Consider the following 16,971-nt stretch of genomic DNA (forward strand, 5'->3'; position numbering starts at 1 on the left):
CAAGATTTTGCTAAATTGAAATACAGTGACTCATTCTTCTCCAACTCTTGGAGTGGCCAATCCCATCTCGATCACATTCTGACTTCACAAGTACTTGACTGTGTCCAGAAGCCTTCCATCCCTGAATTAGAAATTCAGTTAGTCCAATACCAAAGCACAGTGAGTTGCTTGCAAGTCACTGAGGCGATCTCAAGTCTAAGGGACACTTATACCTATATCCCATCAGAGACATTCTCGACAACAGAATGCTCTGGAGTTGGTCACGTTCAATGACAATGTACCCTTACATCTCACCTGTATGCCATACCAATGTCTCCACATTCCTTGGTTAAGAAGACAACCAACCCATATGGCCTACAGCGACCTATGCTCGATAGAAGCTGTCGTCCTTATTAACAGCTTATCATTTGGTCGTGAACAGTTTTAAGGACTAATCGATAAATCCTCTCTTTATCGAACTTAAATAGTCCTAAGGACTTCATCATAACAACGGAGTTCATTAGAAGATGAAAGCTTATGATGAAGATGCCAAATATATTTTATTTATTAACAAATCAATTACAATACTTGATTGCTCAACCATCAACAGCTTGATGATTGGCTTTTTGGGACACATTTTCCAACAACTCTCACTTGTCCTAAAGCCACTCGGCACAGTATCTAATACCCATCTTCGACTTGTAGTTGTCGAACCCTTTTATCGCCAGGGCTTTAGTGAAGGGGTCGGCCAGGTTCTCCTTTCCGTCGATCTTCTGAAGATCGACGTCACCTCGATCCACGATCTCTCGAACCAGGTGGAAGCGGTGCAAGATGTGCTTCATCCGCTGATGTGCTTTGGGTTCCTTCACCTGAGCTATGGCACCAGTGCTGTCGCAGTAGAGCAGGACCAGACCATCGAGGGAGGGTGCTACTCCGAGCTCGTTGATGAATTTTCTCAGCCACACAGCTTCCTTCACGGCATCCGATGCTGCGATGTACTCCGCTTTGTAAACAGAGTCTGCCACAGTATGCTGCTTGGAACTCTTCCAACAGATGGCTCCACCATTCAGAGTAAAGATATAACCCGACACGCTCCTACTGTCATCATGGTCAGATTGGAAGCTAGAGTCTGTGAACCCCACAAGTTTCAGATCTGACTCGCCATAAACCAACCATTGGTCCTTAGAATTTCTCAAATACTTAAGGATGGCTTTAACCACTTTCCAGTGATTTTCTCCAGGATCAGATTGGTATCTACTCACTGCTCCTAGTGAGTATGCCACATCTGGTCTTGTACATGTCATGGCGTACATGATAGATCCCACGGCTGAAGCATATGGGACTCTACTCATACGCTCTCTCTCTTCAGGAGTTATCGGACAATCCTTCTTAGAGAGAAAAATTTTTGGCCTATCGGTAGATAGCCCTTCTTGGAATTCTCCATGCTGAACCTCTTCAGCACAGTGTCTATGTACATGGACTGGGATAACCCAAGTATCCTTTTAGATCTATCCCTATAGATCTTCATCCCTAGGATGTAGGATGCTTCACCAAGTCCTTCATGGAGAACTGTGATGACAACCAAACTTTTATTCCCTGTAGTGCGGGGATGTCATTCCCGATTAAGAGAATGTCATCCACGTACAAGACAAGGAATACCACAATTGGACCATTTGTCCATTTATAGATGCAGGGCTCCTCTCCATTCTTAATGAAGCCATACGTTTTGATCACCTTATCAAAACGCATGTTCCAACTCCGAGAAGCTTGCTTCAATCCATAAATGGATCTCTGAAGCTTGCACACCTTGGACTCATCTGTGGATGTAAACCCCTCAGGTTGTATCATATACACCTCTTCGGTCAGCTCTCCATTTAGGAAAGCTGTCTTTACATCCATCTACCAGATCTCATAATCCAGATGGACAGCTATTGCAAGCATTATCCGAATGGATTTGAGCATTGCCACAGGAAAAAATATCTCGTCATAGTCAATACCATAACGTTGACGATACCCTTTGACGACCAGACGGACTTTATAGGTCTCCACCTTTTCGTCTGCGCCCCTCTTCCTTTTGAAGACCCATTTACACCCAATGGATTTAACCCCTTCAGGTGGGTCAACCAATGTCCATACATCGTTGACCTTCATGGACTCCATTTCGGATTTCATGGCTTCAAGCCATTTCTCAGAATCTGATCTCTGCATTGCATCCATATAGGTGATCGGATCCTCATTATTCTCATCAAGTTCGATGGGATCACCATTTCGGACCAAGAAACCGTAGTATCTGTCCGGCTGACTTGGTACTCTACCGAACGCCTTAATGGTGCAGGTACATTGGGCTCCGGATCTGATCTAATCATATCTGACTCAGGTTCAACTATTGGTGTCGGTCCTTCTACCTGTTGATCTTCATCAAGTTCAACCTTAGAGGCAACGGTTCCTTCACCAAAGAACTCTTTTTCTAAAAAGATTACCTTAAGGCTGACGAACACCTTTTATTCATCAGCATGGTAGAAAATATATCCTTTTGTCTCTTTGGGGTACCCTATGAATGAGCATTTGTTAGACCTAGGTCCAAGTTTGTTTGTGACTAATCGTTTCACCAAGAGGCCAGATAAGTTCGATCAGTGGGAGGGTCTGCCAAAGCTTGCCTTAGACACCATCAGAAATGGCCAGGTAAGCAGGCTCCCAATTAAAAACCATCGGTCTGGTTTACCTAAGACACCAACTGGTTTAATTAGTTTCGATTAGATCAACCTAACAGTTCATGCTAGACCGCTTAGCCAAGAATCAAGTCCATTTGGTTCTTGTTAAAGACATGGACTTGACCAACTACAACTATTGTAATTGATCTAGAGAATCCTTGACCTAATCTAAGACAACAATTGATTAGATTTAGTCAATTCTCTAATTAAGTCCATCTTCAATCTAACCATAGGTCTAACCCAATTAATGGACCTAATTCCCACTAACCCATTAACCCAATGTGTTATGATTTGTGTCTTAGGTTCTTCAATTCACAATCCTAGAACCTAATCAAACAACTTCTTAATTCTTAATTAAGTTTTGGGCTGAGGGTTGGATTTGGCTTTTCAAAAAATAATTTTCATATTTGTAAAATAATTTTACAATATGATTCTACCAACTATATTGCATGTTTGATTCATAATCAAGATACAAGTGAAATAAATATGAAACTACTTTAGATCTAATCTAAACAGGTTCATGTAATTGAAACAATTTCAACTTTAAACAATTTCTTTGTACAAAAATTATTAATAAAGAGATTTTATTTCAGATTTAAACATCTTTTAAATCTAATAAATCATAAATTAATCTAGATCATATCTAATAAATTTATGATTAAAGATAGATCTACACAAACTAGGACAACCTTTGCACTGTAAGGGGTAAACCTTACAGCAGGACAACCTTGCAGTTCGTGATTGATCTAAAATTTTAATTTTAAATTTAATAATCAGATTATAATTTAGATCTAATCTATGAAATAATCTAAGCATGTATAAATAATCATGTAATAAAGAACCTATGCTCTGATACCAATTGTAGGAATCAGATCTAGGGTTTCATGGTTAGATCTTGAAACTTTTTCAAGATCATACAGCGGAAGACTAAAATAAATCAAAATTTATTTTCTAAAATCAGAGAATCCCTAATCTAAGATCCTATTATATGATTATTACATAGCATTAAATCAAAAATTAAAATATATAAATATAGCATGAACTACATGTTGATCATATCAACATGTTTCTATACTACATCTAATGTATGTATTAAACAATAGATCAGATCTATTACCTTTGCAAGTTAGACGTTCTAACCTCACTAATCCGGGCTTAAGGATGATGTTGCAAGCCGCACATGCGTCCGGCCTCTAGGAGTTGTCCACACGAGCCCACGAATCTCGATAAGAAGTCCTGCTTCAGGAAATCAGCACAGTATGCTAGTACTGCGCTGATCCTTCTTTGATGGTTGATCGGATGCCTTCTTCTTCTTGATTTGGACTCTTCCAAAGATGGAAAGTAAAAGAGGAGTTTCAGATCTGAGACGCTCTCAGAAAACTCAAGATGGAGGGAGGAAAGATATGAAAACAAACAACCCTAGAAGAAGACCCTCTTCTTCTTCTCGTTTCTCTCTCTAGACATCCTAACTTGTGTCTTTTATATCTCCACGACCCAAAGGTCTTTCTCTCTGATTTTTGGTTGGACCAAAGGTCTATCAAATCTCTACCGTCTTCGAAAATTTTATGAAGAAACTCATTTTATATAGAGAGATATAATAGAGTCCTTATCTAGGTCAAATACCTAGTCAAGGCTTATCCAAACATGGCAAGATAAGGGGCGCCCAACTCTTGAGCACCTCCTCCTTATTTTCGTGCATGGATCACCAGCAAAAGATGCACAATGTATACCCTAAAAGCCACAAAAATTCCAAAAAAAAATTGGATAAATTCGGTGCAAAATTGAAAGAGTTTTGGATTTCTAAAACTCTATCTCATAGAATTCGAAATCCAAACTTATTCCTTTTTTATTTAATCCAAACCACCTTCCATGTAAGAAAGAAGAGAGGAGACCTTTTGTGAACGTGGGAGAGATCTGGGAGAGGGCTTTTGTCGCACAAAATAAGAGGAGATTGATGTTGAATGAGAGAGAGGGCATGGGGAAGGCTTATGTGGTGCAAGGTGGAATCCTAGTCTTACTAGGATTCTAACTTATGACTTGTTTTAATTTGATTTCTCAAACCAAATCAAACCAAAATTAGATCAACCCAATTAAAATAGGTCTTAACCCAATTAAGAACCTAATTTAATCAGATTAAATTAGATTTAAATCTGATTTAATTTTCTAATCAAATTAGAAATTAGATTGACCCAAGTCCTAGTTGAACTAGGACTAGTTTTTCCTTGCACTTGGCTTATCCAATAAACCAATTAGACTTGATCCAATCAAGCCCAAACCAAATCTAATTAAATCAAATTAAGCCATTGACTTAATCTCAGTCCATTGACTTAATCAAATTAAGCCAATTAGCAATCGAATTGCTAATCGATCCTCCTGCAACACTTGCACTGGGTTAAATGTCAATCGTATTGATCATTTAACCCTAGAACGATTCTTAATCGTTGATCAACCATCCGATCGGATCATGAACTCTAATGTGTGTGACCTCATAGGTCCGAACCTAAGCCGGTAGCACAAAATAAATTTCTGTACCAATCGAAGTGACCATCTAGCAATGGTACCCGACGACCGGATAGGTCGAATGTGTAGAACAACATCCTTAGAACCCATGCGGATATAGTTTTCATATAATTCATCCCCTTGACCAAAATGATCATAGGACACCCCAGAGTTCAACTGTCAACTCTGATCAGGTTGTCCACATTGTATTTCAAAATATCAAATCCATCTGATGGATTACCCTGGCCAAGATTTTGCTAAATTGAAATACAGCGACTCATTCTTCTCCAACTCTTGGAGTGGTCAATCCCATCTCGATCACCTCTGACTTCGCAAGTACTTGACTGTGCCTAGAAGCCTTCCATCCCTGAATTAAAAATTCAGTTAATCCAGTACCAAAGCATAGTGAGTTACTTGCAAGTCACTGAGGCGATCTCAAGTCTAAGGGACACTTATACCTATATCCCATCAGAGATATTCTCGACAGCAGAATGCTCTGGAGTTGGTGACGTTCAATGACGATGTACCTTACATCTCACCTATATGCCATACCAGTGTTCCACACTCTTTGGTTAAGAGGACAACCAACCCATATGGCCTACAGCGACCTATGCTCGATAGAAGCTGTCATCCTTATTAACAGCTTATCATTTGGTCGTGAACAGTTTTAAGGACTAATCGATAAATCCTCTCTTTATCGAACTTAAATAGTCCTAAGGACTTCATCATAACAACGGAGTTCATTAAAAGATGAAAGCTTATGATGAAGATGCCAAATATATTTTATTTATTAATAAATCAATTACAATACTTGGTTGCTCAACCGTCAACAGCTTGACGATTGACTTTTTGAGACACATTTCCCAACATTGGCTGCCTTACTCAAATTAAATTTTACCTCCTCTTCACCAATCTTTAATGTCAACTTATCATTTTTCACATCAATTACTGCTCCAACTGTAGCTAAAAATGGTCAATCCAAAATGATAAAAATTTCTGTATCTTCCTCCATTTCTAGCACAATAAAATCTACTGAAATATAAAATTTTCTTACCTTAACTAACACATTCTCCAAAATACCCATAGGATACTTCACTAATCTGTCTACTAGCTGCAAAGAAATGGTAGTAGGTTTTAGCTCTTTCAATCAAAATTTTCTAAAAATAGATAAAGGCATCAATGAGATACTAGCACGCAAATCACATAAAGCTTGACCAAAATCAACATTACCGATGGTAAAAGGGATAGAAAAACTCCCTGAATCTCTAAGCTTTAGTAGAAGCTTGTTTTAGATTATTGCACTCACTCCTCAGTTAAGGCAATAGTCTCATAGTCCTCCAATTTTTTCTTGTTCGACATGATCTTTTTTAGAAATTTTGCATAAGCTGGAATCTGAGCCAAAACATCTACAAAAAGAATATTAATGTGAAGTTGTCTAAACACTTGCAAAAACTTCTCAAATTGTTTATCTAATTTATTTTGCTTGAGTCTTTGCAGAAAAGGAATAAGGAGAACATAAGGTTTGACTGGTGGTGGTGGTGTGGACTCAATCTCAGCTTAGGCTGGTTCTTTGTCACTTTGTTCATCGAGATCTGGATTGGTCACTTCTTCATGTTCCAATTTATTTTCATCACTTACCGCAGTCTCGCCACTTACCTATCTCAATTACTTATCACTTCTTAATATAACTACTTTACAGTACTCTTTTGGATTCATCTTAAGCTTGCTAGGTAGATTTTTTTGATTTCATGAATTAATTGCACTTACTAATTACCCCATTTGCATCTGTAAATTTCTATTGTAATCGACCAACTGATCTACTTTTACCTCCAACTTCTCAAATCTGTCCGAAGTTATCTTGGCCAGCTTTTCAATTGCCATCTCCCAAGATTGCTTGCCTTCAGATTGTTGCACTACTCCTTGGAATCTTGGCTGAAAACTAGGAGGATTAAGCGGTCAAGAACTATTATCTTGATTACCTTGATCCCTCCAAATGAAGTTAGGATGATTCCTCCATCCCAAGTTGTAAGTATTGAAATAGGGATTATCCTGCTGCTTGTTGATATTAGACACAAACTGAGCTTGCTTTACCTACTGACAATTAGAACTTGTATGAATTCCTCTATACCAATCACACTACAAAAAAAAAATTTTGACGTATTTTTTTTTTCCTTTAGCGACGATTATAATCCCCATTAAAGAGTTTATGGGCAAAAGATATTCCACTACCTAAGGCAGTATCGAAAAAAATTTTACCGACGATTAATAGCAATGTCAGTAAAGACCTTTAAATTACCGAAAAAGATCAGAGCTTTTGACGGCAAATATTTGTGGCATTTATTTTTGCCTTAATAAGAGATTGGGCAAATGAGAGTTGAAACACCTATTGTGGCAATTATAATCGTCGAAAAAAATTTTCATATTTTAAACCGATAATTGTTAATGCCGTAATAGGATGAGCCAACCAACGGTTACAACATATATTGTGACAATTCTAATCGTCGAAAAAAAAAATTTCAAATCTTAAATCGATAAATATTTATACCATTAAAACCTGTAAATATTACCTCTAAATCTAAGCTTTTGTAACTACAATAATTACGACTAAAATCATAATTCTATATTTTACGATAATTAGTATTATCATGAAATAGTTACTTTGAACCGTATATTTATATACTATACAATTTTTTTTTGGTAGAAAGAATAACAAAACTAGATTAAAATAGGGATAATACAAGATTTCAAAATTACAGATAGAGATATGAGCTACCAAAATATAACTCCAAAACAAGGCATAAAGAGTGAGAGGTGGCAGGTGATCTGCCTCTCTACACAAACAACAAATAAGATGGGTGAATATGAAGTCACAAAAAGCTAGCAGTGCCTTGCCACCCTTTCTAATAAATAGATATACAAAGGACAGCAATAGTTAGAAGGAACTGAAAGATATTTTGGATCCTGAAGCACTGAAAGACCTCCCACGATCTAATTTGAAGCCTGTTAAGCAGCAGATGAAGCTTGAGAAAACCAACAATACATAATAACAAACCCCATCTACTCCAATCAACTGAGACTGCCTGTATCATGGTCAAGCATAAAAGTAGTAAGAAACCAGATTCTCTTTCTACAAGCAGTGAGAAAAATATATCAGCAATATGGTGAGTAATATATGCAACAGATAACACCCATAATGTGGAAAACTGGTACGTTGGCTATTGAATTGATCATAAAAATCTACCCAACAATAACATAATGAATTCAGCAGGTGTTTGCAAAGCATAGATTGCAAAGCATGCTTTATGAGTTTGAACCTTTCTAGCATCACTAAAATTGATGCAAACTGTGTATCAGCAATTGCAAGCAACTTTAGTGGCACAAACACATTAAAGATGGCTAATCTCATAGAGTGATTCATGATATGCATTAACATCAAAACCAATGTATAATCTAATAAGTGCAATAAATACAAACATTTTCAATGCACTTGGAGCATCTCGGTATCAAGAATTCTACTTCAACCCAGCTGTTCATATTCCTGAATTTCCAAAGAGTTCATCTTCCAACAAGGTCAAGTGGGAACAAAGATTGGCTTCACTAGGGATAAGCCTCTCCTCTCCATGCACCAACTCATACAATCAATTTAGTTTATCATCATTGTTTTTAAATGTTAGTAAGTATAAACTTCAGAAAAAAGATTACCTCACTAGATGTAAAATGTGCAGGTACATGCATCAATCCCACTATTGCATTTGTGTGTATTTAGGATAAAATGTCTGAAACTTAGTAAATCATTTCAGATGATCTGCAAATTGTACAAGTTAAATAAGCAAAAATATTTTTATAGGGATTTCAACTGCAAATTCCTCCTTTGCTTTCAATGATGTCCAGGATATCCAACAGCAACTTATTTTCAGGACACCGGAACATCTGCTGAGTACAGAAGGTAGTCATAAAGATTCATGTTTTCTTTAATTGGATGAGCAATATCAAGCACACATAGAGGCCCACAAAAAGGAAAGCACAAATTAATGAATGAAAATCTGTGTAGCAACTGATGCGGTACTTGAACTTGTAAAATACAATGCTTTACCTGGACTTGGAGGTTAAGATATGAAAGGGAAAAGAGTGGTGTTGCATTGTCCATGAATCCATTGTGTATTCCAATGAGCATTAGACATTAGTAAAATGACTAAAAATAGGCATCAGTAATATAGAGTGATTTATTGAAAACACAAGTATAAGCCAACAGTGAAAATGAACAGCTCCTAATAATTACTAAGACCGGACCTTTGCACATCTTCTTGCCTCCCACATGCAGTGATTTGATGATGCACCTCTAATTTAGCAACGTCCGATACAGGTGGTGATATCTCTAACCCTTCCCTCTCAATCATTGATATATAACTGTAGAAGTCAAATATGCTTCTTTAACAGGTGAAATTCAAGTACAAAACTTGAAAAAAAATTGATATGTCCTCGGTTTGATATTATGGTTTCACACCCAATAAATGGATCAAACAAGGAAGCAAACTATTATTTTGTATTTACATAAATTACAAAAAAGAAAAAACACATGAATATGAAGAATTTGAACAAAAGGAATCATAAACTAGAAATGGTCAAAAACTAGCATTGTAGGCAGGATGAAGAAACAATATACAGGTTTTCCCATTGGAGATTTTGATTTATCACAACCAACTGCCCAAAATGCAAAAAAGTAATTTCTCAAAATTGAAAGCAAAACCAACAGAAAGTAGTTGTCAGAAATAGAATAAACTATGTTTCATTAAAGTAAGTGTAGAAAAAGAGGAAAGATGACAAGAAACATAAATTAAAGGAAAAGATCATGCTTAAAGGATGTTAAGAACTCTAAGAAGTCTCATATATCACTTGATTCAGATCCAAAATAAATTGACAGTCGTGAATCAAGACATACTTCCTATACACTTATTACATGAGAGCTCATACCATCCAGGATGAAAATGCTCTACTCCAAGATCTTCGTCCCAAAGGAATATATAATTGTACTCAGCAACTACATCTGGATATAAGAAAAGCTTGGCAAACCACCTTCCACATAATATGATATTAAACATGGTTTAGATACCTGAACAGCAAAAGCTCAATTAAGACTTGCAAATAACTGAGTGAAGTAGGCATACCATTTTGTTTGATTGATTGCAGAGACATGTAAGGCACTACCACTCCATTGTAAGTCTCTCCACTCATCCACCACATCATCATAATGGAAGAGCATTATAGTGAAATTGCTGGAGAAAAACTGAAACATAACAGACCAAACAATCATCCATAAATGGACTATTGACATGCTGAGAAGAAGACAAAAGGCATTCAAAGGGATTATACCTTCTCAACAATTTGATCCACAGCTGTTTTTTGTTTTATTCCAACTGCCATGGCCAACAAGCTCTTAGATGCCTTTGCTACATGCTGGTTTAAACATTTTAATGAGAGCGTTTAGGAAAAAAAATTGATACAATTAAGCACAATCTGATATTACACCCAATATAAGGCCATCGATATTAAAAATAAAAAAAAAATCATGTTATGGCAATAGCAAAGGCTTAAACTCCCTTTATCAACCTATTTTTATTACTGAAAATCAGATATAAATGTATAAAAGTTTTACCTTTTTTATAAAAAAAATATGATATTAAAGAAAAATGTTACGAAAAGCACTACAGTAACAGTGATTTATACCATCAAGTCTCCTCATGGTTAAAGATTGTGGAGAAGGCCAATCGGAGAAGTTGTACAAAGAAATATTTCTTTGGTCTGCAGGGCTGTTCCAGATGTTCTTCAGTTTTACATGCTTTCTCTCAAAAGTGATGGTTTTGATTCTAAGCAGATATCAACAATGCAAATTTCCTCTGACATATCCCATTGACTTATTTCAATTGGTATATCAGCTTGAGCTGCTAACATGTGTTTTGAAGGGTGTCCTTTCAACAACTAGTTAATTTCTGCACCACACATCATGCTTCCACATCATTATCAATCTCTCAGAAAACTATAAGGCAAACATCATACAAAAATATGGCCATCAAGTTGCAAAGTCCTGCCATATTTCTAGGACAAACATTTAGGTTTAAACTAATAAAATTTGGACAGTGGTCTTGTTTTCTTTCGCATATATAAGCATATCCACGAGAAGAGTATAAAATCAAACCAAGCATCATTTTGTCAGTATCAATGGAACTGTGTCCTAGTGCTCATGAACCATGTATATGATTTTTTAGTTGTGTTTCATTTTTAATTTACTTATCAATCATACAATGATTACACAAGTAGCTAGGCAGTGATCATTCAAGTTTTTGCCAGGTTAACTGGTTGCAGCATGCTGTATAGTACATCTAGAAGGCACACTATGTCTCAGTATCTTTAAGAAATTTTCTTTCATGATCAACATCAAAATTATGCCACATAAGATATCACTATCACCAGCTATTTACTTGACAATACAATGAAAAGTCAGAAATGCACCTCGTTTGTGTTGGTCTAATAATTGAATGGTTATATTTGTAGGTAGAGAAATGTTTCAAGAACCCATCTATGAAACACTGATTTCTGCATCCTGTTACCAACAAATTAACTCCATTGTTTTCACATCTTTATCCATTTCTTTGGGGCCTACATGCTTGTTTGAGTGTAGTAATCAGTGTTTCAGAATTTAGCTTTGCACTCTGCAGGCATCAGCTTTATGCAATACAAACTTAGGCTGTTACAGAATTTCCATATGTTGATGTAGGCGTTGCCTTGGTGCACAAATAAAGGTGATGGATACATGACTCAAGTATTCTGAGACACAAAATATCATTCATCAGAAAATAGTTTGTAGTAAGATTATGACTTTTGAGAATTAAAGTTAAGTATACATGGTAAACTGACATCATAATCTGGCAAACATTTTGAGTCAGATAATGAAGTAATCAACCATATTTTCCTTTTAGAAACAAATTGTTAACAGAAATTCACGATAGAAGACCGTTTCATTTAAGAATGGAAATGTAATGCAGAATACAATATAAAAATATATGGGCAATCAAAACACTTTTCTATGCAGAGATGATATAAAACTATTGGATTCACATAAACTGACAATATAGATAATCCACAAAAGTGCGAAACCGAGCCATACTTTGTTACTAACAAAAGAGGGAGTCCCAACAAGGCGGGCTAAACCAAGAACAGCACCCAGAAGGAGAAAGCTGCAAAAATATGCTCTCTTGTCTCCAGTATCTGTGAGTATAGAACCCTGCCAGAAAAATAAGACAGAGAAAGACATCTCAGCGTCAAATGGAAAGAGAAGGAGCACACGCACCAAATGTGTAATCACAAACTAGAGATTTTTGCAGGATGATTTCTTAACTGTAAGTTCGCAGTCAAACAAAAATAATATTTTCATATATCCAGCAGTTAGATAGGATAATGTTACAAGAAATAAATTGAACACTGATAATTCACACCAGAAAATGATTTGCTCATTTGTTTTGTTTTCAGTACTAAACAAAAACAGAATATTAGCTTACTAATCACTTGGGTCTCCTGCAATGCTATTATGCAACATGCCCAAAATCCAATCTTATCGCTACAGATGCATAACATAAAGTGATAATTTCGCTGCTGCTCATCAGTTAGTAATTAATATGTATAATTTTGACGCACAATCTCTCGGAACTACTGAACTTAGATCAACTTACCTATCTAGAAAGAATCAAAAACCAATTTTTGCAGAAAGAAAATAATTGACATCAAAAAATGAATATTTATACATCACAATAGAGACTACTGAACATTAAACAAATGAATTGAAGAATAATTTAGAACACTGAAAATCAGAAGCAAACATACGCATGGAGATGAATTAGAACCACTTACAAGATTAGGCAGCCTCATCTTTCCTTGGAAAATCTCCCCAACTACATGTAAAACAAACAAAACCCACAAGGAAAAAAGAAAACTTCAGAAAAAGAGCTCCACGAAGCTAGTAGCTCTATAGAGAAATCTACTCAATACCAAAATGAACCAGAAAACAAATTAAAAAGGAAAAGAAAGGAAGCTCTCACCAGAAGCAAACCTAACTCCAAAAAGGAGAAGATGAATTTCTAGGTGGGTGATAGGTTCCAAAGGGATTAGTTTCGACTGGGGGTTTTGGGGGTTTGGAGAAAGGAAGAAGGGAACAGAAAACGAAGAGGGAAGAAGGCAGCGGCGGCATCGGCGCCGGCAGAGGAGGAGGAGGAGAGGAGGTGGTGGCGGGGTGGTGGGTTTTAGGTCTCCGGTGACTACTAATAGTAACTCCACCGAGGGAGGAAGAGTGAGAACTAGAAAACTTGGACGACCCCAGTTTTTCTTTCCTTCGCTTTCCTGGCCATCACGCTCTGCCTTTAAAAGAGGGTCAGGGTGGTGGAACGTGGTGGTATCCTTCGCACGAATGAAAGATACATCTTCCTTTGCGACTTGATCTGACGATCGGCCGATGCTGGCTGGTCGCCGGAGGGAGGTGACGCCGGTGGAAGTTTTTGCACTCAAAGAGAAATCTATGCATGAATTAAAGGGAGAAGAAGGCGGAAGCTAACCTTTGGATGAGGCAAGGTGAGCCATGACAATTGATGGCGACGACAACGGCGACAAACGACGACCGGAGCAGCAGCTAGGGCACGAGGATTTCACTGTTGGGGACGAACGGAAGGGAAGGGAAGGGAGTAAGACTGTAAGAGTGCGCGGGCTCAGAGCGGGGGAAATTTTCTTCCACACACGAAACGAAAGAAAAGCAAAGAATTGACGAAAAAAAAATAAAGAAATACGTAGGCAAAAAATAATAAAAAAACTAATTAATAAATTATAAAAATAATTAATAAATATAGATAAAAATATATTTTATAATAATAATTATTAATAAATATCGATAAAAATATATGTTGGGTATAAAATACCCACAGCCGAAGTCCTCAGCGGAATCGGCTCCGGGAGGTCCGCCCAAACTCCTACGGGAGCCGGACTCCGCCAACAACGTCAACCGCAAGCGGACTCCGCCCGGACTCCTACGGGAGCCGGGCTTCGTCCTCAACTCCAGCAGCTGCAAGCAGACTCCGCTCGGACTCCTACGGGAGCCGGACTCCGTCCTCAACATCGACCGCTGGTAAATCCCGTCCAGACTCCTACGAGAGCCGGACCTCTCCTTTGGCTTTAGTTGCAGGGAGACTCCGCCCGGACTCCTACGGGAGCCGGGCTTCGTCCTCAACTCCAGCAGCTGCAAGCAGACTCCGTCCGGACTCCTACGGGAGCCGGACTCCACCAACAACGTCAACCGCAAGCAGACTCCGCCCGGACTCCTACGGGAGCCGGGCTTCGTCCTCAACTCCAGCAGCTGCAAGCTGACTCCGTCCGGACTCCTACGGGAGCCGGACTCCGCCAACAACTTCAACTGCAAGTGGACTCCGCCCGGACTCCTACGGGAGCCGGGCTCTGTCCTCAACATCAGCTGCCGGTAAGCCTTGTCCGGACTCCTACGAGAGCCGGACTTTGCATCTGATTTTGATTGCAGGGGATTCCACCCGGACTCCCACGGGAGCCGGGCTCCACCCACTACCCCAACCGCAAGGAGGACTCCGCCCGGACCCCAACGTGGGGCCAGACTCTGACCGCTGTCGAACTTCAGCCGACAGATCTGCACTCTCAGGCCACAATCACGGCCACGACTCTGCTACACTTCCTGCGGCGGATTCCGCGCAGCTCCACCACTCCCTGACAGGCCGCAGTAACGATCACAGCACTGCTCCACTCCCTACGACAGATCCCACGCAGCTCCATTACTACCTGACAGGCCACGATAAACGGCCGCGATCCTACTCCACCTCCTGCAATGGATACCGCGCGATTCTCTCATCCGCTGGCAAGTCACGACAACAAACGCCGCCCCTCTTCACGCGGCAGACTCCATGTGGCACGCCCAGTGATAGCCACGGATCCACTCCACTACTCTTCGCAGCAAACTCTGCCTGACCCTGGACAGCCCACTGCCAGACGGTTACAGATATCGCCATCAATCCGTTACCTCCCCCGTCTATAAAAAGGGGGACCCAGATACGTTATTCCATAAGCTCATTTCTTATCTCAAAATTTGCTAAATTCTCCGTTCGAGCGCTCCATTCTTGTTGAGGCAGAGAACTGACTTGAGCGTCGGAGGGTCTTGCCGGAGCAACCCCACCTCCGGTTTAGACTTCCCTTGCAGGTCCCGGCGGCGACCGCGACTTCCCCGACTCCAGCTTCCCCGGGCGAGCGGATTTTTGCACCAACAATATATTTTATAATGGTAATTATTTATCAATGTCAATATAAATATGATTTATAATGATAATTACTAATAAATATAGATATAAATATATTTTATAATAATAATTTATATGTTTGTCGGTAAACAATATGTGTTAACGATAATTATTTTTATTTGCCATTAAATTTTAATATCTTAAATTACATTCATGATAATTAAATTTTTACCTCTAATTAATTATCACTAAAAATAAATTTTGTTGTAATGTCGCAACTCAAAACAATGTTAGAAATAATATTTATAGTATCCAGTTTACCAAACATCTTTACAAGAGAATCACCCTTGGCATTTAACATATTGATACCATCCATATCATACATACCTGGTGCTCTCTTAGACGGACCTCTCTCATTTGACCATTATTAATTAGTAGAAGCTATCTCTTCCAACAACTCATAAGCTTCTTCAATTGATTTACCCATCAAAGCTCCTCTTGCAGCTGCATCTATAGTTATCCTGACTAAATGTGTTAGGCCATAATAAAAAGTTTGCACAATTAACTAATTAGGAAGACCATGATATGGACACTTTCTTTGCAAATCTTTGTCCCTTTTTCAGACTGGATATAAAGAATTCATCCAATTGTACAAAACTAGTAATGTCATTTCTAAGTTTTGCAGTTTTATTTGGAAGAAAAATACTTACTCAAGAAAACTTGTGATAAGGCATTCCAAGTTATAAAAGAATTCGACAACTTGAAATTTAGCCATGCCTTTGCTTTATCCTTCAAAGAAAATAGAAACAATCTTAATCGAATGGCATCCTCACTAGCTTTATTGATCTTGATAGTGTCACAAATCTCCAAGAAATTGGCTAAGTGCTCATTTGGATCCTTTGTAGTTCCTCCACCAAACTATTCTTCTTGCACCATCTGGATAAGATCAGATTTGATCTCAAAATTGTTGGCATTGACAGTTTGTCTGACAATGCTTGTCTATGCCTCATTGACATTTGACATTGCATAATCACACAAAGTCATCTGATTCTCGGCCATGCCTACTTATTGTTCTTCCTCTGATCTTCGTTCTCTCCTTAGTGTATGCAATGTACACTCAATCTTTGAATCAAAATCTTCTAGACTACAATCTCGTCTCATGCACTAAAACTAACCTAACACACAAGAAAACAGAATAAATAAAATCAGCACAAAATTTTAAAAATAAAACAAACAAAATAGTCTAGATTAATGAGAAAAATTTCTTTTTTGATGTAGAAAATACTCTTTTTCAGCAACGACGTCAAAAACTTGATGTCCCTTGAAACTAACCCACAAGTGTATGAATCGTAAATCATAGCAAAGGGTGAATAAAGTATTGTTCCCATGAGGAAGAGGATTAAGTATCAAAGTTCAAATTTTCTATATTATCAAGACAAATCAAGTTCAAAGGATTAGATATAAAATTCAATTAAATTGAATACTAAAAC

The 16,971-nt window shown here is 38.1% G+C and overlaps 1 protein-coding gene and 1 non-coding gene across 2 annotated transcripts; one reads left to right on the top strand and one right to left on the bottom strand.

The window, feature by feature from the left end:
• Positions 1-8,021: 8,021 nt before the first annotated feature.
• LOC105035549 (uncharacterized) lies at positions 8,022-15,898 on the bottom strand. The gene is made up of 9 exons (XM_073256162.1): positions 15,869-15,898; positions 13,280-13,784; positions 13,092-13,132; positions 12,352-12,468; positions 10,560-10,643; positions 10,355-10,473; positions 10,161-10,262; positions 9,480-9,596; positions 8,022-9,355 (listed from the first exon to the last, which is right to left on the bottom strand). The coding sequence occupies exons 1-9, from the start codon at positions 15,896-15,898 to the stop codon at positions 9,103-9,105; spliced, it is 1,368 nt and encodes a 455-aa protein (XP_073112263.1). The 3' UTR covers positions 8,022-9,102.
• A 158-nt stretch (positions 15,899-16,056) lies between these two features.
• On the top strand, positions 16,057-16,161 carry LOC114913316 (small nucleolar RNA R71). The gene has a single exon (XR_003799334.1). It is a non-coding gene; the product is annotated as a small nucleolar RNA R71 (small nucleolar RNA).
• Positions 16,162-16,971: the final 810 nt, after the last annotated feature.

Source organism: Elaeis guineensis, chromosome 4 (assembly GCF_000442705.2).
Source record: "Elaeis guineensis isolate ETL-2024a chromosome 4, EG11, whole genome shotgun sequence".
NCBI classification, from domain to species: Eukaryota; Viridiplantae; Streptophyta; class Magnoliopsida; order Arecales; family Arecaceae; genus Elaeis; species Elaeis guineensis.

Coding starts and splice junctions, on each gene's coding strand:
- LOC105035549 (XM_073256162.1), bottom strand. CDS start 15,898: ATGAGAGAGGTCCGTCTAAGAGAGCACCAG. Junction 10,263..10,354: donor GCAATCAATCAAACAAAATG/GTATGCCTACTT, acceptor ATTATGTGGAAG/GTGGTTTGCCAAGCTTTTCT. Junction 9,597..10,160: donor GAGCATTTTCATCCTGGATG/GTATGAGCTCTC, acceptor TGACTTCTACAG/TTATATATCAATGATTGAGA.